The 26,702-nt window shown below is 38.9% G+C and overlaps 2 protein-coding genes across 2 annotated transcripts; both read left to right on the top strand.

The window, feature by feature from the left end:
• The first annotated feature begins 416 nt into the window (after positions 1–416).
• Positions 417–2,167, top strand: LOC114707244 (myb-related protein B-like). Its single transcript, XM_037207307.1, is given in 2 exon segments — positions 417–657; positions 660–2,167. Coding segments are annotated over 2 exon segments (1,749 nt in total).
• A 6,400-nt stretch (positions 2,168–8,567) lies between these two features.
• LOC114707258 (acidic mammalian chitinase-like) lies at positions 8,568–24,393 on the top strand. The gene is made up of 10 exons (XM_028889941.2): positions 8,568–8,705; positions 11,205–11,237; positions 11,764–11,965; positions 15,558–15,614; positions 16,721–16,886; positions 22,397–22,521; positions 22,689–22,812; positions 23,074–23,259; positions 24,038–24,157; positions 24,244–24,393. The coding sequence occupies exons 1-10, from the start codon at positions 8,630–8,632 to the stop codon at positions 24,391–24,393; spliced, it is 1,239 nt and encodes a 412-aa protein (XP_028745774.1). The 5' UTR covers positions 8,568–8,629.
• Positions 24,394–26,702: the final 2,309 nt, after the last annotated feature.

Below are 26,702 nucleotides of genomic sequence, written 5' to 3'. Positions count from 1 at the left end.
CCTACTGGAGAGGTTGTGACTATTAGCCTCCCACAAGTTCATCAAACCTCCAACCTCCAACCCAAGGACACTCATGCAAGCTACTCAACACTTCCTGATCTAGACATTAGGTTCAGCATTTCCCTCTTCAAGCTCATGACTGATCACCAGTTACGGGCCATGCTCTACCCACTGAACCTAACCAAGGGAAGCAACAGCCTGGGCAATTGATGCCACAACCTCAGATATATGGCCCTAGGGCTAAGCAGCCTTCTCAACACTGGCCAGAGTTGGGAGGTTCTGCCAGCCCCCTCCTTATTAATGGTCTCACCTAATGGCTGGCTCAGCTTAAAGCAGCAGCATCTCCTTGGAGGCCCAGAGCCACCCATGGCCCTAGCCAAGTACCGTACAGCCGTGAGGCATTAAGACAAAGCTGAATGCACCACTGCAACAGCCTCTCCGAATCAGCCTCCATCCACCCACACCATGAGTTCTTGGGAGCTTTGCGGAGACACCTACTGGGCAAAGATGGCATCATCTGTGAGGCCCATAAAGTGCTGGGCAACCACTGGGCTGAGATCGCCAAGATGCTGCCTGGGAGGATGGACAATGCTGTGAAGAATCACTGGAACTCTACCATCAAGAGGAAAGTAGACTCAGGAGGCTTCCCAAACGAGTCCAGGACTGCAAGCCTGTCTACCTGCTTTTGGAGCTTGAGGACAAGGACCACCACCAGAGTGCCCAGCCCATGGAAGGCCAGGGAAGTCTTATGACCGGCTGGCCCCTGGCGCCCTCTACTGTGAAGGAAGAGGAGAGCAGTGAGGAGGAGGCTGCAGCAGCTGCTGCTACTGCTAGAGAGCAGGAACATGAGCCAGTGTCCCCTGATCTGGGAGAAGTACACACCCCAGAGCCCCTGGGATCCCTCAAGCGTGAATATCAGGAGGACTCCTCGCCAGAAACCAGCCTGCCCTACAAGTGGGTGGTAGAGGTAGCAAACCTCCTCATCCCTGCTGGGTCCAGCCTCTTTGAAGCCCTGGACTTGATAGAGTCAGACCCTGATGCTTGGTGTGACCTAAGTAAATTTGATCTTACTGAAGAAGCCGAGGGCAACAGCAGCCCAGTGCAGCTCCAGATATCACAGCAGCAGCAACAGGCACTCTTCTCCCGACAGACCGCCACACCAGGGCCCAGCATGACTGAGTATCGGCTCGATGGCCACACTATTTCAGACCTGAGCCGGGGCAGCCGCGGGGAACTGATCCCCATTTCCCCCAGCACTGAGGTTGGGGGCTCAGGCATTGGCACACCACCCTCAGTACTCAAGCGACAAAAGGAACGGCGTGCGGCCCTGTCGCCTGTCACAGAAAACAGTGCTAGCCTGTCCTTCCTGGACTCCTGTAACAGTCTTACCCCCAAGAGCACACCTGTCAAAACCCTTCCCTTCTGTCCTTCCCAGTTTCTGAACTTCTGGAACAAACAGGATACCCTGGAGCTGGAGCCCTCAATGACATCCACTCCGGTGTGCAGCCAAAAGGTGGTGGTCACCACACCCTTGCACAGGGATAAGATGCCCCTGCACCAGAAGTATCCATCCTTTGTAACCCCAGATCGGAAGTACTCCGTGGACAACACTCCCCACACACCAACCCCGTTCAAGAATGCCCTGGAGAAGTACGGACCACTGAAGCCCCTGCCCCAGACCCCTTACCTGGAAGAAGACTTGAAGGAAGTGCTATGTTCGGAGGGTGGCATGGAGCTCATCATTGAGGATGATGTGAGGCCTGAGAAGCAGAAAAGAAAGCTTGGGCTGTGACGAAGCCATATCAAGAAAGTCCAAAAGTCTCTGGCTCTTGACATTGTGGATGAAGATGGGAAGCTGATGTCTACACTGCCCAAAGCTCTGTCCTTGCCAACAAGTGCCCCATCCAGTTCCTCTAGCTTCACTCTGCCAGATATCAAAGAGGACAAAAGCCTGCTCAACCAGGGCTTCCTGCAGGCCAAACCTGAGAAGGTGGTGGCCACCCAGAAGGCCCGGAGCCACATTCCAGACCCTGCCCCTATGACCAGCGCCTGGAAGATGGTGGCCTGTGAATGTACCAAAGACCAGCTCTTCATGCAAGAGAAAACCCGGCAGCTCCTGGGCTGCTTAAAGCCCAGCCGCTCATCTAGGATGCTCATTCTGTCCTGAAGGGGCTTAGAGGGCACAAGCCTGTTTTCATGTTTACAGGGGCTAGGGTGGGGGTGAGGTATGCATTGAAATCACATTCAGGCGATCAGCTTCAGGAAGTCATCTGCTGTCAGCCCCTCAGACTACTCTGAGGGGAAGAAGTAACACACTATATCCTGTCCCCAGGTCTAGCTTCGTGAAGTTCCTGGTGCTAACAGAACAAAGTCCCACTCACTCCTAGGCCTGTCTGTCCTGTCCCCGATGCCACAAGGAGCCCTGTTAGCTTCTCCCAAGCTCTCAGCAGGCCTGGCCTCATCTCACCCCTGCTTAGGATAGGGGGTGTGGCTAGGAGTGTTCCTTTACTTGCCCCCTTTTGGTATATTCTCTCCACAATAAAATGCCATTCTCCCTATGCAGCGTGACTCTGCCTTCTAGGCCTTGCTTGAAGTGCCTCAGTGGCTTCAGTTGACATAAAGGCATGTGGACCTTTGTCCTCAGAATTTCCATTCATTTTACTCACCAAAGATCCCCCTCTTCCCTCCTCCCCTCTCAACCCATGCCCCACTCCCACCCACAAGAAGGCAAGGCCTTCCATGGGGAGGCACATCCCGTAGAGATAAGTCCAAGCCCTTTCCCTGCCTCAAGGGTGTCCCATCATAGGTAGTGGGCTCCACAAAGCCTGCTCATGCCCCAGAGATAGATTCTGATTCTACCACAATGGGACCTCCCAAATAGATCAAGCTACACAATGGTCTCATCATGCAAAGAGCCTAGTTCAGTCTCATGTAGGCATTGATACAACTTTCATGAGTTTCCTCTAGTTTGGTTTGATCATCCCTGCATGTTTCCCCATCATAATCTTGATGCCCTTGCTCATAGAATCCCTCTTCTCTCTTTTTGACTGGACTCCTGGAGCTCTGTCTAGTGACTGGCTGTGGATCTCTGCATCTGCTTCCATAAGTCATTGGAGAAAAGTTCTGTAATAACAGTTAGGGTATTTGCCAATCTTATCTTTGGGGCAAGTTTGTTCAGTTCAGGCACCCTCTCCACTACCTAGCCACTCTTGGTCATATACCCAAGGAATACTCAACCATACCACAAGGACACATGCTCAACTATGTTCATAGCAGCATTATTTGTTATAGCCAGAACTTGGAAACAACCTAGATGCCTCTCAACTGAAGAATGAATTAAGAAAATGTGGTACATATACACAATGGAGTACTACTCAGCAGAGAAAAACAATGACATCATGAAATTTGCAGGCAAATGGATGGAACTAGAAAATATCATTCTGAGTGAGGTAATCCAGACTCAGAAGGACAAACATGTTATGTACCCACTCATAAGTGGATACTAGATACAAAGCAAAGGGTAATCAGGCAACAACCTGAAGGGAAGGGGAAATAGATGAGATTTCCATGAGTAAACTGGGGATGAGGGGTGGGCAATGGAGGGTAGGGGATAGGGCATGAGAACATAAGGGAATGGGATGGTTGAGTTGGAACAGGGAGGGAGGGGGAAAGCAATGAAAGAGATACCATGATAGAGAGAGACATCATGGGGATAGAGAGAAACCCAGTGTTAGGGAAGTTGCCAGGAGTCCCCAAGGATGACCCCAGCCTGGGAAAGAATTTGTTCAGCACGTGTGGGAACTAGGGTCAACCTCTAGTAACAAGAATAACAAAATAGAACAATAAAAGAAGAAACATTGTGGAAATTACAGTGTGGATTTGGGTTTTAACTCATATTTTCTTACAAGAGATTTCAGTAATGAAAATTCAACACTTATTTGAGATCCTTTGCCTCCTGATTTGCATCTTATTTTCATTTGATAAGTTATATTGTCTCTTTTTATAACTGATCTGAATTTTTATAACTTCTCTATGTATTCAACTCCTCTAATGTATTTCTTCCCTGAATTGAATTTCTTACTTGCTTTGGTTTGTCAACTAACACCTGAAGTCTTCTCTTCTTTTCTTGCATTTGTGAAAACACTTCACAAACAGCTGATCATTTTGTACATACAATTTTCAGTTCACTCTTCCCCTAATTTTGTTGTAAATATTACTCCTTGTAATTTTGGCATTGAATATAGAACAAGTTCTTTTGCATTTTTCTTTTTCTTTTTGGAGGGATATCTAGTTTTTTTAATTACATGTGTTCTCAAATTTCTCTGTGTTTGCTAATATCTTCAAGTCTTTTCACATTTGAGAATGCCCACTTGTTCTCACCGAACAGAAAATTATACTTCAATTGTGTTATGTTTGGCAGGATAGAATACCCTGGAACCACAGTTCCTGTTCCTCAAAACTCTCTAAGTGTAGGCATAACTTGTTAACACCATTTCAAATTCTTATGCCTTTTTTTCCCAGGTGAAATATCCTTCAGTAATGCTGGGGATCCACAATGTGGGAATCTGTAATACCAGGTCTCACAGCAGCCCACAAAACAAAGGAAATGCCTTATTTCTATAGTCTTTTAAAGTGAGAAGTCTCTGACAAGAGATAAGTCCTTAGTGTAAGGAGCTTCCATGTGAAGGTACCAGACAGGATATAAGGCTGTAACTCAGATTGCCTTGGGCATGGGAAAGAACCACAGAAGAGCATAACTACTCTCCTGTAATGTGGCAGCATCTGAGAACGAACATTCCACACTTTTTGCTTGTATATAAAAAAGAGTCAACTTTATGGAATGGAGTTTAGGAGGTAGAACATGAGGAATTTTTGGACACTGATTCAGTTCTGGCTATTCATTACTGAGGTGCGGCATCATGGAAGGCTAAGGTTATCACTGTGCCAGTTAGTCAGTTGGTAATCCCTGAGTTAGGGGCTGCTGTCTGTATTCAGATAACAAAAGGATGTTATACTTGAGATCAACTGATATGTTGGATGAACTGCTTTAACAGATGGACTATAGAACATGCAATAAGAATCAAAATGGTTAATACACAATATACATGATGACAGGTATGACCCAGGGGATTCATGAGGAATTCTGGAACCATTTGTCTTGCTCTGATGACAGTTGTTTGATGCTAGAGGCATGGTAAACTTGTTTTTCACTGTGTATTTTAAGAGAGTGAACTACTTTACATAGACACAGCATTCCTTTTATAAAAAGAGGCAAAGCTACCCATTTCTACTGTAAAGACACCTGAGCCTATTATATCTTGGAGTGTGACTGCTGTCAATGAGACTATTCATCAATGATCATGAATTTTTACCATGCTTTGAGAAGTTTTACTTTTATTATGCTTTGAGAGGTTTTATTGATTACCAAATAATTAAAAATTGTTTATATATATATATATATATATATATATATATATATATATATAGTAGTAGCCCAGGAGCATGCCTGTAATGTTTGAAATTTTCTTATAATGACTTTAGTCATTGGCTCTAAAATGATTAAATTAATGATGACTTCATTTTTGGTTAAGAAAACAAGTAACAATATCATGTATATTGTGTGTTGATTAAAGAATCACCCAGTAAACGACAAAGGAAGGCAGATAATGAAGCTGATCACAGAAGATTAGGGGACTTCTTGTTTCAAGATGATGATGTTCTCAACATTTTATCCAGTTTCTTTGAGATAGTAGGTAAACTAGTGGGGTAGAAATGGATGTCTGCTATCATCCAGTATTAGAATCTCTTGACTTGATAAATTAGGTAAATTCACTTTCCATTTGGATATAACCTTCACATTTGTAAAGCATTTAAGTTGCTAATTCTATTATATCATTATTTATAAAGCATATATTACTTACATATTTATATTATTTATATATCCAATGTGATACCATGACCACATTATGTATTACATTACACATGGAGGAGCAAGAGAATGCTGATGCAATTGTCTTAAATACAAGTTGCTTAAGTCTGGTATTTGCTTCCAACTGGCAATATAACTAGATTGCTTGCCCAACATTATTAATGCCGTGAATAAAGTCATTCCAAGGAACAGCCAGTCTTTTAGAAACCAAGATTGAACATAGTATGGCAGCTAGTTGTGCACAGTAATTCAGGTACCCAGTACTGTCACTGTGCCTATTGGATTTTCTGTTGCATGGAATCAAAGTTCTATCATGTTCTGAATATCATTATGCATCCTGGGTAGTACAAATTAAATCCTCCAACTATTCTATGATCTTGTAAATAGAAAGCTGTTTGTGAGATGTCTTACCTAGGGGATTGACTCATATATGAGAAAAATGCCATGGACACTTGTGGAAGAATCAAAAGTTCCTTGCTAGGCAGAAGGTACTGTCTGAAACCAAGGAAAGAAAATTCTCACTATCTTATATTTGCACCACCTACACAGGAAAATTATTATTCAGATTATCCTAGTTTCTTAACTAACTCAGACAATACAGGTCCTTTAATTAATCTTCTTGGGATTATGTATCATTATTGAGAATTGAAAATAATTCAATATTGGATATAATTCAAGAACTCCAAGTGACCTCTCTCCTGCCTTATGTTTCTATACTTCTAGCATATTACAATGAATTATATGACTAAGTGTCTGTCAATATTATCTATCAGTGAAGAATCTTAGGTTTTAAAGAGGATTAAGGAATGAAGGAGCAATTTTCTTACTTCCTGGTCACACAGGCTCTATGTTGAACGGACATTGGACAAATGTTGAACTTGTTTTTGGCCTTTGTACAATAGCTCCCAGTGATGGTCTTGTGAAATTACTTAGTGTTTATGCATCAGAGGGAGACCATTTGAAGACCGGCTGGAGCTAGGTACACATGCCAATTTCTTGTGGAATCTGTTTATTATATTTAGACTATAAGTATCTTTTTGTGCAATTGTTATAGTATATTCTTATAGTAATTTTATTTCTATAGAATGGGTTGTAATGAATATATTTTATTTTTATTCCAGTAATTCACCACTCTCTATTTCTTTGTGTATCTGCCTCAGGGTTCATATGTGTTTTCAGTCTTTTCAAAGAAACAATTTCTGATCTCATTTTTTTTCTTAACAAGGAGCTTCCCTAAATTTTTGCCTCAACTTCCTAAACTTTGAAATTCTTCTTCCTGGGAGTGTACCAGGGTGGCATTAGATAGATGAAGCCATACTCCTTAGTATGACTATTCTGCCAATATGAGAACTATAGAAGTTGTTATTGCTCCTTCAGTTTTTCCTGGGATACCCATCTTGTTTGTGGGTAAAGAAGTAACAGAGAGTATGATGATGTTCTGTGAGTGACCACAACTCTTCTTTTTCAGTTGTTCATTCAGTATTCACAAGCTGTCTTCTTCATGTGAAGTATTCAGAAATTATATGAATCAGATATTGATTCTAGCCTCAAGGATCTTGTACTGACATAGAAATAGTATACAACCGGCAACATTTGACATTATGGGCATACCAGCTTCTCTCTCTCTTTTTCTCTTTTCTCTCCCTCCCTCCTTCCCTCCCTTCTATCCTTCACTCCTTTCTTCTTTCTTCATTTTGGAGACAAGTTATTACTGTAGTCTAAGTTACCCTGGAACTCACTATGTAGTTGATATTTGACTCAAACTCATAGAAATCCTCCTGCCTAACTTTCCCATTGCTGGGGTTATAGGTGTGATTACCTCATTTTTTGGGAAACTTCTTTCACAGATTAAGGCCATCACTTTGTTTGTCCTTTTCTATTTCTTGAATGTTCACCAGTTCTTTAGTCTGATTTCTCATCTTTCTGATATTTAAACATGGCATAGCTCCTGGGCTCAGTCTAGACAATTATTTTGTTTTTATCTTGGATAATTATTTTGTTTTCATCCTGGCTTTGCTTGTTTACAAAGTCATCCTTAAATATTTTTAAATGAAATTTTTATTCTGATGACTTCTAAGTTTCTATTTCTAACTCATACTTCTCTTCTCCAGTTCAAATTTGTATGCCCAAGTGTCAGGTAAGTATCTGAAATTTGACATCTCATGCCACATTCTGAGGTCTTCCCTTTCCCCCTTGGCCCTTCGTATCAATTTTCCCAGTAGCTGTAGCTATTATTCTTTGAAATCTTAAATCCTTCAAATCTTGCCTATTCCAAAGAATTGTGGACAGAATGTTGAGAAAGTGAACCCTCAATAGGGAAAGGGAAAGTTTTTAGGCATGACCATATAAATTACATGTGAATAATTCCTGGGACAAACACAGTTTAAGCAGAGCTAATAACTTCCAAAGGTTTTTGTTGTTTATCTGCCAATAGAAACATTCTTTGATGCCAGGTATGAAAATTCTGTGAACTAAAACCTGATTGCTGTATCTTAAGAGATGTTTACCAGCCTTGGGATGTAGAGAAAAGGTTATTAGACATGGGAGTACTTTGTGTAAATGTAGACTCTACCTCCTGCTAGGAGGCATGGTATTAAAAGCAGAATCAGTAGCTGAGAGCTGTTGATTTACCAATTAACCACATATGTAGTCTAGTAAACATTTTTTATTTGAAAATTTTTGTGATTACTAGGGATAAAAATGCTATATAAAACTAATAAAGACTGTGCTGGATCAGTACTGAGGGCAACCATGTCCAAACTCATTCTCATCATTGGTGAGTATGTAATCATATGTAGAGACTTCTTACCTGGTTTCTTCATTATTATTTTTAAATGATATTGATATGTATATGATGTTTGTGCTGACTGCTTGTTATTGGATTAACAATTTCCCCTGGGAAGACAATTTTCTCTTACTCTCAGCATTTGTTGGTTGGCTGTAGTTCTTTGTGTAGGGTTGAGACCAGGTAAAATTACCCCCTTTTATGTTAGCATTTATATAGGTGCTCTTTCTCAGGCATCCATATGGGTATAGATAATCTGACATTTCTAGAAGAGGAAATATCACAGAAATCTTTCTGATCCTCTGGCTTTTACAATCTTTCTACCCCATCTTCTACTATAATCCTTGAGACCTGAATACAAGAGTTATATTATAGATGCATCAGTTAGGGCTGGGCACCATATGGTCAATTGTTCTCTGCATTTTGATCAATTACCAGTTGTGATTTTCTGTAATGGTCTCATTTTGCTGCAAGGAAATGTTTATTTAATGAGAGGTAAGAACCACACTTAACTGTGGGTAGAAGGATAATATAATGTATTTAGAAAACATGCTGGTTTAGTAAAGTGGAAGCTGGATGCTTTCCTCCAAGGTCCAGGATTTCACTAGCCCTGAGTAGCTGGCCATGTTTCCAGGCATGGTTTCCCTCTGTTGATTGAACTGGGTTTCTTTCTTTCTAGTTTTATATTTATTTACTTGATTATGTCTATAGAATAGTTTTGTCTAAGATGAAGATCAGAAGTACTGTTGCCAAACTGTGTACACAGTCACACAGAATTATTCCTTAATTATCCTGTATAGTCTTCGTGAGTCAGTGATGACATAAAGTGTAACTCTTAGAAATTTAAACATTTATACAGCATGATTTTATAGATATTTTAGGTACTTCCAAAATGTATTAGCTGCACTAAATCTGTAGTTTCTAAACTTTGCTGAAATTCAGAACTTTCAAAAAAATGAAACATCAACCTTAGTCTGTAAAATAGTCAGAGTAATAGTGGTCTTCTCAGCTTGATGATGGTCCAAGACTATAATTCCAGGACTCAAGATCCTGAGGCAGAAAAAACTCTAGGACACAGCCAGCCTAAGTTCTAAAGTGAGAGCCTGTCAAAAGAAAATGTATTATGTTAAAGCTGAGTAGCAGCATCTTGAGTCTTATATCATAGCTACTCTGGCATCATTCCAGAGGGTTTTGCAAGAGCCTTCATATGAAACATCTCAAAACTCCAGGAGAAATCTAATCCTCTGCTTTAGATGATGCTTTGTATGTTGGAAGGCTAAACTCATCCAATCTTTGGAATGAGAGGCAGATTTGAACATGTGGTCCCTGAGTAGAGTGAATTTGTATTTTCTTTTCTTTTAAAAAATTATTTCAATGTTTATGAAAACCCACTTAATGACTTTTAGTGAAGAAACATGGTTATATTTACACTTTAAATAATGCATTAATCTAGAACATCATGGGGAGAGAAGGAGACATTGAAGGCTAATTTAGCACTAGGCCCAGTAAGCAGTTTGGTAAAATATTCTCAGATTGAAGTAATAAACATAATAATAATTTTCTAGCAGAAGTCTCAAGACAGGTTAGAGAATTGTTAAAGAGTTATGGGTTGTATTATTTAGGGTTTTTATTGCTGTGAGAAGACACTATGATCACTGCAACTCTCATAAAGTAAGACTTTTAATTGGGGTAGCTTGCTTACAGATTCAGAGGTTCAGTCCATTATCATCACTGTGGAGAACATGGTGGTATGCAGGCAGATGTGGTGCTGGAGATGAGTGTGCTACATCTTGTAGGCAACAGGAAGTGACCTGAGACACTAGGTGGCATGCTAAGCCTAGGAAACCTGAAAGCCAACCCTCACAGTGACACACTTCCTCCAACAAGGCCATACCCACTCCAACAAAGTCATAATGCTATTCCCTCTGAGATTATGGGGACCAATTACATTCAAACTACCACATGGGTGAAATTCTGAAAGAATTTTAGAGGGGGCCCAAAGAAGAATTTAAATGTACTGTGTAAAGTCTACAGCTAAAACTGATTTAGCAAATAATAATGCAGAACAGAGCAAAAGAGGAACCGTCACATGCATTTTAGGTGTTTTTCTGAAGGCCAAGGGCATACTTCTGTCTAAATATTGAGATGGTTTCTTTTCTTGAAACGGTCATCTTGCTTTCTGGCTAAGTACTCACTAATTGTCATATAAATATATTTCATGCTTCTTTTTTTAACTGTATTTTCAGCCAATCCATCTTCTAGAGCCCTTATATTCAACAAAAAGTATTACATGGAAGATGGAATACAGGTTTATGGCTAGTTCTGAGTAGCGAAAGAACAGGTTGGAGGGTGTATTTGCAAAAAGGATCACCACTTGGTACAGCTCAAAACCATTGCCGAGGATGTAACAATCTATAATAAGCAGAGCAGCCCACAAGCTTCTGAGTTAGATCCTAGTGAATAGCAGGTAAATGTGTTCTGTGTTTCTAGGTCTCAATGTCCTCCTACTGAATGTCCAGCTGGGTAAGTCATTGACTGTATATTTTATTATTAACAAAGCCTCAGATCTCCATAAATTACTTATAATCCAATATTATTCTTAATATAGGTGATTATTAAATTACATTCTAATATTTATTTTTGAAAAACACCTTACCAAGAAATAACATATACTAGGAAATGAAATGGGTTTACTTAGCAGAGAGTGTACTGTTTCAGTTTCATTGTCTCTGCCATCATGTACAGCATGGCCACCAGAGAGCTATAAATCAGTCACCACATAGCTCCACATGACAACTGGACCCCTGCTATTACAAGTCTAAGAAAACCAACCCCCCAGTGAGTTTTCCCAAATTGAACATAAGCTACTTTAAATCAGTTACTGTTCTTAAATTGGAGTTATGGGTTAGTCTGTGAGAGTTTTCACAATCACTTCTACCCAGAGATCAGGCATCTGAGTTACAGGAAAGGAAGGAAGCAAGGGAAAACTATGAACAGAGGTTATCAGCATTAACAAAAGGCTGTTATCCTTATTCCTCACCTCTCACAGGCTCTGCCTACCAGCTGATGTGTTACTTCAACACCTGGGCTCACTATCAGTCAGATGTGGAAGGTATTAAACCCAATGACATTGACCCCTGCCTATGTACTCACCTAATCTATTCCTTTGCTGGGATGTGGAAAAACAATATCACCACGACCCAATCGAAAGCCTTGGATGACTACAAAGACTTTAATGACTTGAAAAAAAGGTAAGAGAAAGAGAAGGTATGTAATTTGGTGTCTTTGGGGTCAATAGTTGTCACATCAATGCTCTTTAATAGTACAGAGTTGATGAATTTGAAATAGAGTCTCAGTTGCTCAGTTGATGCCTTTCATTTCCACAAAATGACACATATTATGACTAAAACCATAGTATTTTGAAACATTTATATATTATGAAATTGTTCTTGAGGTAATTAATGTATATATTATCTTGAACACATGTATAAAATTTTATTACATTTATTTATTGTGTCTGTAGATATGAATGAATGTTCACAGGCATGCCACAGCACATATGTGGAGGTCAGTGGACAACTGGCAGGAGTCAGCTCTCTCCTTTCACATGTAGGCACTGGGAATTGAACTGAGGTCATCAGACTTGATGGCAAGCACATTTACCCACTGAGACATCTTGCCTGCCCTTGAACACTTCTATTTTTAATATTCAAATATGTTTAAAGTTTCCAAAATGCCGTTTATTATTATATACTATAAGCACCATGTGGTATAAATGTGGCATATTGAATTTATATTTCCTAAATCAATGAGATTTTGTACTTCTTGCACATATTCCTAATGTAATCCTCTTTCCCCTAACCAGGCCATGATAAGTACCAATCTGTTCTACGTTTGAGTTTAAATATTCAAGAGTTCACTCATGCACTGCTTGTCTTTCTGTGTGTCACCTATTTTGTGCACCAGCATGTCCACCGTGTTTACACTTGCTGTTATAAATGACATATTTCATTCTTTTTATGGTTAAATTTCAATGCTTATATGTAGCATGTATTTTCTGTCTACTTATTCACCAGAGGACACAATAGGTAACTTCATACCTTAGATATTGTGAATTTTACAGTATCAGCACCATCTCTTCAACATACTTATTTCATATCCTTTGGAAAGGACCCAACTTGTCAACTTTCTGGATTTAATGACAATTCTATTAGTAACCTTTAAAGGATTATTTATATTATTTCCCTATTGGCTACATTAAATCTGTACCAATAGCAACTAAGTGTTTTCTTTTTAGATTTCTTTGACAATATAGTTATGTTTTATATTTTTATTATGGTTATTCTAGCAGGTAATGTGGTGGTATTGTATTCCCCAAAATATTGTGTACTCTAATAAATTTATCTGGGGTCAGAGAACAGACAGCCACTAGATACAAAGGCTAGAAAATGGTGGCACTCACACCTTTAATCCTAGCATTCCAGAGATAGAAATCCCTCTGGATCTCTGTGAGTTCAAGGCCACATTGGAAATAGCCAAGCATGGTGACACACGCCTTTAATCCCAGAAAGCCAGCCTTTAATCCCAGGGAGTGGTGGTAGAAAGCAAAAAGATATATAAGGCGTGAGGACCAGAAACTAGGAGCTTTTGACTGGTTAAGTATTTGGCTGGTTCAGTTCAGCTGAGATTCATTCCGGATGAGGACTCAGAGGCCTCCAGTCTGAGAAGAAAAGACCAGCTGAGGATCCGTCGAGGTGAGATAGATGTGGCTAGATGTGGCTTATTCTGTCTCTCTGATCTACCAGCATGGACCCCAATAACTGGCCTCAGGTTTGATTTTATTAATAAGTACTTTTAAGATTCCTGCTACAAGGTAAAGGCAACATTTCAATATGGTTTTAATCAAATTATCTCTGATTTGTATGGTCTTAAGTTACTTTTTCCATACACTTATCAGTGTTTTGTTTTGTTTTGTTTTAAAAAACGTCCAGTCACGATTTTAACCCATTTTTCACTCAGGTTGTTTATTCTCAGAGGCTTTGATTCCTGATATTCCTGAATATTAACCATTTACCAGATAAATGGTTTCCAAATATTTTCTCTTGTGCTCTAGTCTGTCTCCTTGGTCTGTTGATTGTGTCTCCTTTGCTGTGAGAAGATGCAGTATGATATAGCCCCAATGAACATCTTTCCTTCTCTTGCTGGTGTCCTGGGGATCTTTCTAAAAAGTCACTGTTGTGGCCACAGTTGTGCAGATTTACCCCCTTTTGGGTAGTGTGATAGTTTCACAACTTATGTTTGTGTCTTTAATCTATTTTGGCTTAATATTTACATATGATGCGAGGTAGTAGTCCAATTTCATAATTCTTTATTTTTTTTAATTTAATTTATTTATTATGCATATAGTGTTCTGCCTGCATCCCTGCAGGCCGGAAGAGGGCACCAGATTTTATTACCGATGGTTGCAAACCATCATGTGGCTGCTGGGAATTGAACTCAGGACCTCTGGAAGAACAGTCAGTGCTCTTAACCTCTGAGCCATCTCTCCAGACCCCCAATTTCATAATTCTACCTGCAGATAAATATGTGCATAATGTGTATCACCTACTCTGCTTAGTATTTTAAAAATTAGCTATTTTATTCCTTTCTTGGTGTTTTTAATGAGTCAAAAACTCCATGATCTTAGTTAATTACATCAGAAAGGAAGAGGTTGAACAGACTATAAATTAAACATGAAATAACTCGACAATCAGAAGAGTTTTCTGGATTTTAATAGAATCATCTTTTATGAAAAATGAAACAATTCCTGGTATCTTGGAATTTACAGATCTGTTCAGTATATTCACATGATTCACATAAGACAAGGAAGACAGGCAACTACTACCATGATTAATGGCATTATCATGCATACAGCTAGAATTTTACATACATGGATACAGCTAGAATTTAAGCTATTATTTATAATGGGATAACCTCTTTTAGATTTCTTGCATCACAGATTACCCCATAATATGTGAGTCCTTATTCCAGCACAACAGACTCAGAATCCTGAGGAGGAAGATGCAATGCACCTAAAACTTTAGTGTTGTCTTCTCATGAAACTTGCAGTTTGGAAATTGATATTTTAGAACCACTATTCCCAAGAATGTGTGTATTTCCCACCCACTGAATTTGAATTAATTGTCATTGATACTGAAAACATAAACATATATCTCAAATGAGATCTACCATTTTATTTCATTGAACAGGATTTGAGCTAATTGTGCTGTTAAGTTGTAAGCAGTAGAAATATTTTCCAGTCCTTTCTTTGCATGAATTGTGGAGGACAAGCATAGAAGGAATTGGAGTAGGGAGAGGAACAGATGGGAGAGATGTAGACACAGTGCTCATGTATGACATTCTTAAAAAAACTATTTAGATATACATACATATATATATATATATATACACACACACATACATATATGTGTATACAATAGCAATTAGTGAAAAGGAGGACATGAATTTCAAGGAGAATAGGGAGGTGTATATGGGAGGATTTGGAAAGAGGAAAGAGAAGGAGGGAACATATTTATATTATAATCTCAAAAATAAAAGTATTAACTTACAAAACCCTGTACCTTAGGTTAGATTTGTGCAGGTGACATTGGTGCTATTTAGGATAATGGCAATGCAAAAAGTTTTGTAACAAAAGTTCCAGTAGTGGGAAAAATGGTTTGCAAGTTTATTTTATCATACCATGACAAGAATGAGTAAGATGAACAGGTCCAATATTACAAACAGTGCCGTTTTAAATCGTAGGACCCATGGAATTTGAATTTTCTCTTTTCTGTTGTTTTAAAGGAACAACCAGCTGAAAACACTTCTGTCCATTGGATGCTGGAACTTTAGAGCTGCCCCGTAAGTCCTCTGCAGAGAGATTCTCATTTATTTACTGTTGAAGACAAGCTAGTACTGCATGCTCTCTGTCTCCTTACACTTTCCAATATTACATAGAGTACTAAGGGTGTCTACTAAATGAATATGTTAACTAGATAAATTTTTATACTGGAACCTCAATACTAACTAAAAGACATTGGAAAGAGTAGTGTGTATTTCACATTTAAATTTGAATGGATATTCTGGTACTCCATCCCCTAAGCTTTAGTCACTTGAGTGCTCACAAACCTCCTTCTTAAAATTCCTTAGAATACAAAGCCAGAGGAGCAACTGGAATGCTTTTGCTCTTTATTTCCAAAAGAAGTAAAAAGAAATGAGGATGCACAAATAATAAGGCTTTTTTGAGAGCACATGAACTTGGGAACTATTTAAAGGCCAAACACGCTGAGCTTTGTTAGCTGCTTTCAAGACAATAAGATCATTGATAATTGTTTTGTTATATGTAATTTTACTATGTTAAAGTTAAAACCTTCCTTTTTGAAAAAAAGAAAGGGGAAGTGCTGTGGATGATTGATTGATAAATAAAATGCTGATTGGCCAGTAGCCAGGCAGGAAGTATAGACAGGACAAAGAGGGGGGAGAAACCTGGGAGGTGGAAGGCTGAGGCAGGGAGACAAGGAGAAGCATGATGTAAGATACCGGTAAACCATAAGCCATGTGGCAAGTATAGATTTATAGAAATTGGTTAATTTAAGACATAAGAACAGATAGCAAGCAGCCTGCCACAGCCATACAGTTTACAAATAATATAAGCATCTCTGTGTGTTTACTTGGGGGACACACAGTGGAAGTGGGAGAGATTTGTCCTGACTGTGGGCCAGGCAGGACCAGGAAAACTTCAGCTCCAAATTCCAAAGAAATTTAGAATCGGTAATAATAAAATAAATTGAAAGTCTTCCAAAAGCAGGGATTATACCAGGATGCCAAGAGAAACCCAGAGAATTGATTTAATCTGCAGGAAGGTCATGGTGAAGTTCTCAGAGGCAGATATTTATCAATCAAACATTTGTATTCTAGTGTGTTCAGATTCCTGATGCCTTATTATGATTACTCTGGGTCTTCCTTAGTTTTATCACCATGGTCTCTACTCCTGAGAGCCGTCAGTCTTTCATTACTTCAGTTATCAAATTCCTGCGAAAGTATGGATTTGATGGACTGAACTTATCTTGGCAGTACCCTGGCTGTCATGGAAGCCCTCCTAGGAACAAGCATCTCTTTACTGTCCTTATACAGGTAAGTAAAGCAGGAATAACTTTTTTCATTTTTAGAAAATTCAAAGCTATCTCTTTCCAAAGAACTCACACCTGCCTATGTCAATGAGGCTAAGGGCCTGAGTAAATAAGTCATGGCCCTTAAGGGACAACTGACTACAATCATTTTACTAAGCAAGCATAGTAACGAAGTGACTCCTAACAACACACTGCTATAGCCACAGAGTGTGCATCACTTAACCTTCATAAGGGAAGCTTCTATTTGGAGTAAATGGTAATTAACACAGAAACCAAAAACTGAAGGAGGCAGGTTTATTTTAAACACCGTAAGTGGTGGATGATTTTGAGGAAACAGTCTTTTTCAACAAAACTAGACATAAATTTAGATTTATAGCGTCTTAGTATTGGAAAGATCCTTATTTATCATTACTTCATTCAAAAAGCTATGTGATAGTCATTTTCACCACATGCATTTTTAAAACACAAGAAGTGTGTGTGTGTGTGTGTGTGTGTGTGTGTGTGTGTGTGTGTGTGTGTGTGTTGTCTGAATGTACTTCTGTACACTAGAAGAGGGCACTGGATCCCACTGACTACAGTTGTAGACAGTTGAAAGCCACCATGTAGAAGCTGGAATTGAACTCATGACCTCTGGAAGAGCAGCCAGTGCTCTTAACTGATTAGCTATCCCTTCAGCCCCTGACCACGTATGTTTAAGACCAGTAACTGATTTTATCTTAACATTTTTTCATTCGGTTAACACAAGTATTACACACACACACAGAGAAACAGAGAGAGAGAGAGAGAGAGAGAGAGAGAGAGAGAGAGAGAGAGAACCCCACCACACACATGAAGTGGGGTTACCATATAATGGAGGTGTACAATACAATAACTCACCTAAGATCATATGCTACCAAATACAAGCCTCCAATACCAGAAATGAGAAACATCTTTTTGAGTTGTTGCTCAGTGGTTCCCACAAACTTCCCAAACATTGCAGTCTATTGCCAATACTATTGGTTACACTTGACAACTTTATGGTAAAAACCCTGTTGTTGAAGCTACCACAATCTTGAGTCATATAGCATAGAGAAATCTAGGTGGTACTCAGATGGGACATTTATTCCTGCTGGCTAGTATTCATAGTTCTTGAACGTGCTATACAAACCCTCAGAGGAAATAATTAATCATTAATCTCCCATGCAAGCGACAGTAATAACCTGTCCTCAAGATATCCCCACTGATTCAATAGTGACATGAATGTTATGTGAATAACGAACCAATTTTTGATTGAATTTAAGACCTGATTCATGAGAAAGAGCCCACATCAGACAATGTCAAAGAGGCCAAAAACCTGAGTAAATAGGTCATGGCCCCTGTGGAATGACCGACTACAATTACGTCACTAAATGAACATAGTAACAAAGTGATTCCTAACGACACACTGCTATATCCATAGAGAGTGCATCACTTAACCCTCATAAGGAAAGCTTCTATTTGGAGTAAATGGTAATTAACATAGAAACCCAAAATTGAAGGAGGCATATTTATTCTAAAAGCCATAGGTGGTGGATGATTTTGAGGAAACAGTTTTATGGACACAAGGCTAATATACATAGAACTTTCAGAGACTGTGACAGCATGTCCAAGAACTGCAAAAGCTCAATCCAGACAAAATTCTAGCAGAGAAGACATGAAGTGGGCATAAAATCACATTCCTAGCTAAGGAGCCATATACAATTCACAGGTTCTAGAAGACAGAAAGTCAATTTTCCTTAATTTAACACTGGGTATATCAACCACATTCCAAAGCAGGCTCTGTGTGCAAGAGTAGTTAGGCCATACAAACTGGACTCTATGCTTTGTTTTGTGTAGTGTGAAAGAGAACATGAATATGGACAAACATGAAGGTGTATGAGGGTCTGGGAGAAGTGGAGAGGGTTGAATTAATATGTTTAAAAGATATTGCATGAAATTCTCAAGGAATCAATAAAAATTATTAAAAAATAATAATTGCAGAATATTTTGATAAATGTCATGATAAAGAAATATAAGGCACAATAAATAACATACTACACAGTTACCTAAATGTTCATGGAAAGATTAAAAAGGGCTTTCCTAGGTACTATTTATTTTCTGTTGCTGTAATAAAATGGTAAAATACCATGACAAAGGTTTTTTATTCCTTACAGATTCAGAGTTAGAGTCCATAAGGTGTGGACAGCATGGCAGTAGGCAGCAGGCATGGTGGCAGGCAGAGTGTTATGAGAGCTCACATCTTGAACCATAGCATGGAGCAGGGGGTGAAAATTTGAAGTAGACATGGCTTTTAATCTGAAAGTCCAGCCTGATGACTTTCTTCCATCAAGGCTGTACCATCTTAACATCTCCAAACAGATCACTGACTAGGGACCTGTTCAAATGCCTAAGACTATGCCACTATACTACATACAATAGTTTATCTCAGTGATGGAAATAGCCTGATGTCATTAAATTAATAATACATGGGGATTGCATGTACGTGTATGGATGAATCTGTGAGAACATGTGAGACTCAAGCATGTGAGACTGAAGAGGTGAAAATAATAAAATCATGTGGAAACTTGGATATTAGGCCAAGAAATCTGAAATTTATCCTCAAGACAATGGAGGAATTTTAGGACTTGGCACAGTATATAAATATGATGAAAATTTCTTCTTGCAAGAATGGTCTGACATTCAAGCAGGGAAGAAAATTAGAGCTGAAGAGGTAAATAAATTATAGGGAGGTTTTAGATGAAATCAAACAAGAGGTGATCAGCGCCCCAACAATGGCTCTTAACACTGAAGGCAGAATATGAACAGAAATATAAACAGAATAAAAATTATCAAGAATGATCAATTATTTTGAAATCTAAACTGTGGAGGAGTCTCAAGTTTCTAGCATTGAGGAATAAATTGGATGTTGCTAAGTAACATGATAAATGGAGAAAGAGAAGTGGATTGTAAATAAGAACTATCTCTGAACATGAGTATTATGTATCTGGAATAGTCTAAAGGCATAGGATGAATACCCACCTGTAGTTCATGATAAAGTATTTGACTAGATACATTGTACTGAAGTCATCAGCTAAGGTAGGTTATCACCAAAAAGAAAAAATAAATGGGACAATAAAAGTAAAGGTAGCCATGTAGATTTTATGGTTACTCTTTGAAGACAGATTCACATTTTTATATTAGTCCAAACCCAAGGTCATCAGCCAAATTCTGAATATGTTACATGGTAATCAGGCACCATGGGAAAAGCCAGCTTACTCTTTCTTTCCCCACTGGCTCTTCTTGTTTTTATTAGTTCCCTGAGAATTCCATATAGTATGTTTTAATCATATTTGGCTATCTTATAACTCCTTTAAGATCTACCCTCCATTCCTACCCAACTAACTTTACATCCTAATTTTAAAAAATTCCACTCAGTCCAATTGGTTCTGCCTATATATTCTTGGATGTGTGACCTTTCGTTGGAGCATGATCAATGTACTAGGATCTACATTCTTAAAGAAAACTGACTATCCTCATCCCGGTGGCTATCATCTGCCAATAGAACCTTAGCTAGGGTTTTGACTTTGTGTCTAGCTCCTCTCTATGCTGGCATTTTGTCTAACTTGTGCTTATATAGGTCCTATGCATGTTGTCACAATCTCTGTGAAATATGTGTATTTGCCCTTCTTGTGCAGAAAACAATGTTTCCTTATGGTCATCCACCATCTCAAGTTCACAGATTCTTTCTGACCCTACTTCTGGAAAGGTCTCTGAACTGTTGGGGGAGGGGCTGTTATGACCCAGTTAAGGTTAAGCATTCCACAGTTTCTTCTTTGCACTTTGGTCTAGTGTGGTTCTCTGTGTTAAACCATCTACTGTAAATAGTAGCTTCTCTGATGAGGGTTGGGAGATGTATTAACTATGGGTCTAACAATAGGTTATTCAGAGTTGGTTTAGTACCATGTTTATTTAGCGGAATAATGGTAGATTCTTCTCAAGGGTCTATGACCTGTCTATCTACAAGTTTTTTGTTGTTGTTTTGTTTTTGTCTTAATGATGGTGAGTGTGAGGTTTTTTTTTTTTTCTTATGGAACGGGCCCTAAATCCAATTAGAAAGTGTACCAGTGGGCATGTCAGGCATGCCTTATCCATTTTGTCATTACTGTAAGTCTCAGAGTTCACAGCTGGGTAAGAGTGGTAATTATTTTTTCACTTTAGTATATTGATAACACCTTCTAGTGTCACAAAACTATCTAGCAGGGATGAAGCTTACTAGCTTGATTTCTCCATGTTCTTGATTTCTCCACATGACATAATTATGTAGTGTGTTCTGGAATGAGGTCTTGCCAAAAATGTTGGGAGGGCAGCCAATCTGTTGGAACTCACTAGCCAACAACCCCCAAAGAGATAACTTATTCCTGACATTTTGCTTTTAATTTGTTATCTTGTGGTATCTAGTAGGAGAATTATTGCTCCCTTATAGGGTGAGTCCATTTTAACTATTTTTATATGTGTGCATGCATATATTTTAAGAAGGTTCTAAAGTAGCAATTTAAAATTTATGGAACAGTTTTAATTATCAAAAACAATATCTGGACTCTTAGCTATAAGAGGACTCCAGTCGCCGGGCGGTGGTGGTGCACGCCTTTAATCCCAGCACTCGGGAGGCAGAGTCAGGCGGATCTCTGTGAGTTCAAAGCCAGCCTGGACTACCAAGTGAGTCCCAGGAAAGGCGCAAAGCTACACAGAGAAACCCTGCCTCGAAAAAAAAAAAAAAAAAAAAAAGAGGACTCCAGTCATATTTATAATTTCCAGACATCGGTTCTATTTTTTCCCCATTGACACAATGGAGAATAAAACAATGCATTCTGAAATGTACGGGTTCAATATTTGAAGATACTAAAGCACCATGCTTTTAATGCTTCTCCCAGTTGAATGTGCTAGTCACTTTAACTACTATCTCCATGACAATATTCTGAGCCCTTCTATTAAAATAATTTCTGATACTCTAAAATAATGTTGTAGTAAGTGTAAAACCTAATAGTCTAAATAGGATTTGAATCACAGAACATACCAAGGAATTATCATCTGGTAGTGAAAGTGATCTGTCTTCCAGCTGTTTTCCCTTCTCCGTTACTTTGGAGGGACTATAAGTCTCATGAAATAGGTCTCCTGTTGAATAATTTGAACCAGTTGTCTTCACAACTGAAAGCTGGATCTAGGGTATAAAAGCAAGTGTAGTTCCAGAGCATGATGATGCAGGGGATGCATTGATAGATATTTAAGACCTTTATCTTGGTTTTGAATGACTACTAACTTTCTGTGTGACTTTGTGTGAAATCTCTATTATCTGTGAATATTAGACATTTGTAAAGTTTATTAACATCATCTACCCCAATGACTTTATTGAGATGTTCACATTCTAAAATAAGGTAAAATATGTAAAAGCACTTCAACATGTATTTAAGGGGATAAACTAATTCCAGTAATATCATCTTATACCTTGTTACTCTGTAGGAAATACGGAAAGCATTTGAGAAGGAGGGGAGTAAGAATAAAAGGCCTAGGCTGTTGGTCACTGCCTCAGTTGCTGGTGTTGTCCCCACAATCAAATCCGGCTATGAGATCCCCCAACTGTCACAGTAAGTGATGCACATTTTACTACTAGAATGTGAGTAGAGTTTTCTCTAATTTGGAATGTCTTACTGCCCAAAGACTTTGCTCAGAGGTTTTTAAAGGGTGTTTTTCTGCTGTAAGTATGGGGAATAGCCATAAGAAATGATTATAAGAACTTTTTCCCCTTACCCAGGTCCTTGGACTATATTCAACTCATGACCTATGACCTCCATGGATCTTGGGAAGGCTACACTGGAGAAAACAGTCCCCTTTACAAATCTCCAACTGAAACTGGCATCAAGGCCTTCTACAACATAGTAAGATACTGCACAGACAAGTGAAGAGACAAATCATATGGAGATTTAGGTACAAAATCAACACAATTAATGCAAACATCATCTCCTTAAGTCACCAATCATGTCTAATTCAGCATATATTCACATTCATCAAAATGTTTTAGAAGAAATGACCTCATCCCCTTTAAGTTAACACAGAGAAATTTGAACTGATAGAATGAAGAGCCAGAATAGTTAATCATAGGTTGTCAGTGGCCCTGTAGCTAACTTTTGTCCCTGCAGAAATACATCATGGAAAATTGGAAGAAAAAAGGGGCAGCACCTGAGAAGCTCATTGTTGGATTCCCAGCATATGGACATACCTTTATCCTGAGTGACTCCTCTAAAACTGAAATTGGTGCCCCTAGCAATCGTGGTGGCCATCCAGGACCCTACACAAAGAAAACTGGACTCTGGGCCTACCATGAGGTCAGTACGTGGCTAAAAGTGCTCTATGGATTTCATGCCCCTACACTGAAAAAAATGCTGACTCTGAATTTTCATTTTATCTCTTAGTTATACTAAGCATAATATTATTTCAAGGACTTAAATTTTTATACCATTATCTGTAAGTAACCAGAAATGATAACCAATTAGTAACACACTGTCTTTTCAATTTGAATACCATATTCTTAAGTACATTTGTATATTTCCATAAATAAATACACAAACAACCAAAAATCTCAGATTTCCATGGATTACAGAACCAAAGACTGAAAATAAGGACCATCTGTGAACATTTGAAAAATAGCTTAAGATGGAGGTATATCTCAGTTGTTCATCTCTTGCCTAGGACATATACAGCCCTAGCTACAATTTCTAGTAATAAAAATGGGCTCATACTGTACAGTGATATATTACTAATATAGTTGGCAGGCATGGTACCTCACACCCATTGTTTAATAGAGGTGGGAGTATCACCATTTTGAAGTGAGTCTAAGCTATATGATCCCCTCTCAAACAAAAAAAAAAAGGACTGCAGATATAGATCAATGGTAAAGCACTTACTTACCATTGGAAGGCATTGGGTGTGATATCCAGTACACAAAATAAAACACATCTGAATCTTCTTAACTACAAATGTAATCAATTAGAGAATTGGGAAAAACTTTATGGAGATAATAAAAGGAAGGAAATCAACTATGTATACACAGTTTTACTTACATGGAATTAATATTTAAAGGATCTGAAATTCTTACTCTTTAAGATTTGCACATTCCTGAAAAAGGGAGCCACTCAGGTCTGGAACGCTGCTCAACAAGTTCCCTATGCCTACCATGGTAATGAATGGGTTGGCTATGACAATATCAAGAGCTTTCATATCAAGGTAAAGTCAGTCCCTTGGATGCTCTGGGTCCTGACTTTGAGTCCCAAGAAACCAAGTGATACCTGCTGTTCTTTTTTCTTAACCAGGCTCAGTGGCTTAAGAAGAACAGCTTTGGAGGTGCCATGATCTGGGCTATTGATATGGATGACTTTAATGGCTCTTTCTGTGATCAAGGTAGATTCCCCCTGACCTCCACCTTGAAGAAAGTACTCAAAGTACACAGTGCAAGTAAGTGACAGTAAGAGCATGAGGGTATCTAAGTATTCCTTCATCAACTCAGAGGAAGCCTTGACATTCCCATACTCTTTCCCAGTGATATTCTACTATTTTCTCCAACTGCTCATCACCATGCCACAAGTTTTCTACTCTACAAGAAATCAGGACTACTTAGTTTTGTTTTTTTTTTTTTCTTATTTGTTTCTAGATCAGCTAAGCACCTTGGGAAGATTTAACAGGAAGTACTAGCCAGTAATCACATAAACCTAATCTATCATTCATGGGAATTACCAATGCCTATATTAATTCTATGTTTTTTCTTAAAGTGCATTTGTTTATTACTTATATCCACATCCTCCAGAAAGGTTTTGTATACACTAAGTGGTCAGTGGGTATTTCTTGGATGTCTTATATGGGAAATGTCTTAGGGTCACTATTGCTGTGATGACTAAAAGCAACTTGGGGATGGAAGTTTTTATTTGACTTAGACTTCCACATTACTGTTTGTCATGGAATCTAGGGCAGGAACTCATGAGGGACAGGAATCTGGAGGCAGGAGCTGATGCAGAAGCTATGGAGAAATGTTTCTTATTGACTTGCTCCCCATGTCTTGCTCTGCATGCTTTCTTATAGAATTTAGGACCAAAAACCCAGGAACGGCACCACCCACAATGAGCTGGGCCATTCCTCATAAATCACTAATTAAGAATATACCCAATAGGCTTGCCCACAGCCCCATCTTGTGGAAGCATTTTCTTAATTGAGATTCCCTCCTCTGAAATGACTTTAGCTTATGTCAAGTTGGCATAAAACTATCTAGCAAAGGGAGTTGACTTTTTAAATTGTGAGGTGAGGAGGCTTGATATAATAACTGCTTGAAATTTCTGATCTTATCTGAGGGATCCTTGAGTTAATTGTATCCACACTCCAGCACCTCTATGTCCAGTTTTTCTCTTGTCTAAGAGCAGCCAGCCTCCTCACAGGAACTCATGGATCTATATGTTTTTTATTTGTTATTATGCTATATGTTTTAGGTTGCAAAGTTACTGCTATTCCAGCGAGTGGGGTTGGGAGGCAGAACTTGGAGCCTGTGTTGCTACTCAGTAGCAAATAACAGAATACCATCTGGAGCTTCCTGAGTGAAATCCTTGTCCAGAACGGCCAGGAAGAATCTAATCTGTCTTCAAGACCATTCAACAGTGCTGAGCTAGACTTAAACACTATCTGCTACCTTTTCCCAGAGCTGTAAACAGTCTTTTTTGCCCTTTTCTAGGACCATCTTAATTCTACACAATGTACTAAAATAAAATCAGCAGTCATAACACGAGTGCCTTTGGTTATTTGATAATTCAACACAAACTCATATTTATTTATTCTTTTAAAAATACTTTTATTTTATTTGATAATTACACAGATCTATACAATTAATTTTGATCTCATCCATATCACACTGCTTGCACCTTTATGTCTTCTTTTCCTAATATTGCTATTATTTTAGTGCTTCTGTCTACAATTAGCTCTGATCCTATGCATATAGGTAGTGTAATATGTCCTGTGAGATGAGCAACCTCCCAGCAGCCATAGCCCTTAAGAAAGTGACTCTCTGTCAGTTAGCAGCCATAAGCTACTGATAGCTCCTCCACCAAAAGTGGGGCCTCCACACACCTTCCATCCACATGAAAGTTTGATTAGCTTGATCTTTTGCAGGTCTGGTACAGGCAACCATTGCTGCTGTTAATAGATGTATTCCACATCATATCTAAAAGTCAGCATGTCACATCTATCTTACATTCTTTCTACCTACTCTTCCACAAAGTTTTCAGAGTCTTGGATGCAGGTATGTTGAGATAGATGTCTCAGCTAAGCACTTACAGCTAAGCACTTACAGTCACACTGATCCTCAGCACCTTTGCCAGTTAATGCATCTCTGCATTTATCTGACCAAGGCTGAAACTAGCACAAATATCTGTGTATCAACATAAATATTAGGGCTGTTTGACAATATGTCTAGTGAAACAACTCCAGTAGGATCCCTCTTGTGTCTATGATTGTCCTAATGATGGGTTTCTGATAAGATCTACAATGCAAGGGATAAAATCCCTATTGTGTATAGGCCACAAATTCAGTCAGGAAGTGGTTTGTTATACCAGAACAATTATGCTTCTTTTGCATCAGTGGGCACAACTTGCCTGGCAGGTTGGTATTGTAGCATGTAGGGTCCAGCACTGGGTAGGACCACTGATGTATTTTCTTTACAGCAGCCTGATTAGTATCTTCCATCACTATGAGAGCTAGCTAGCAGGGAGACAGTTTCCTGATCAGTTTTAGA

The sequence above is a fragment of the Peromyscus leucopus genome, chromosome 6 (assembly GCF_004664715.2).
Source record: "Peromyscus leucopus breed LL Stock chromosome 6, UCI_PerLeu_2.1, whole genome shotgun sequence".
Taxonomy (NCBI): Eukaryota; Metazoa; Chordata; class Mammalia; order Rodentia; family Cricetidae; genus Peromyscus; species Peromyscus leucopus.
Note: the sequence above shows the minus strand (reverse complement) of the source record. Positions and strands in the feature narration are given on the sequence as shown.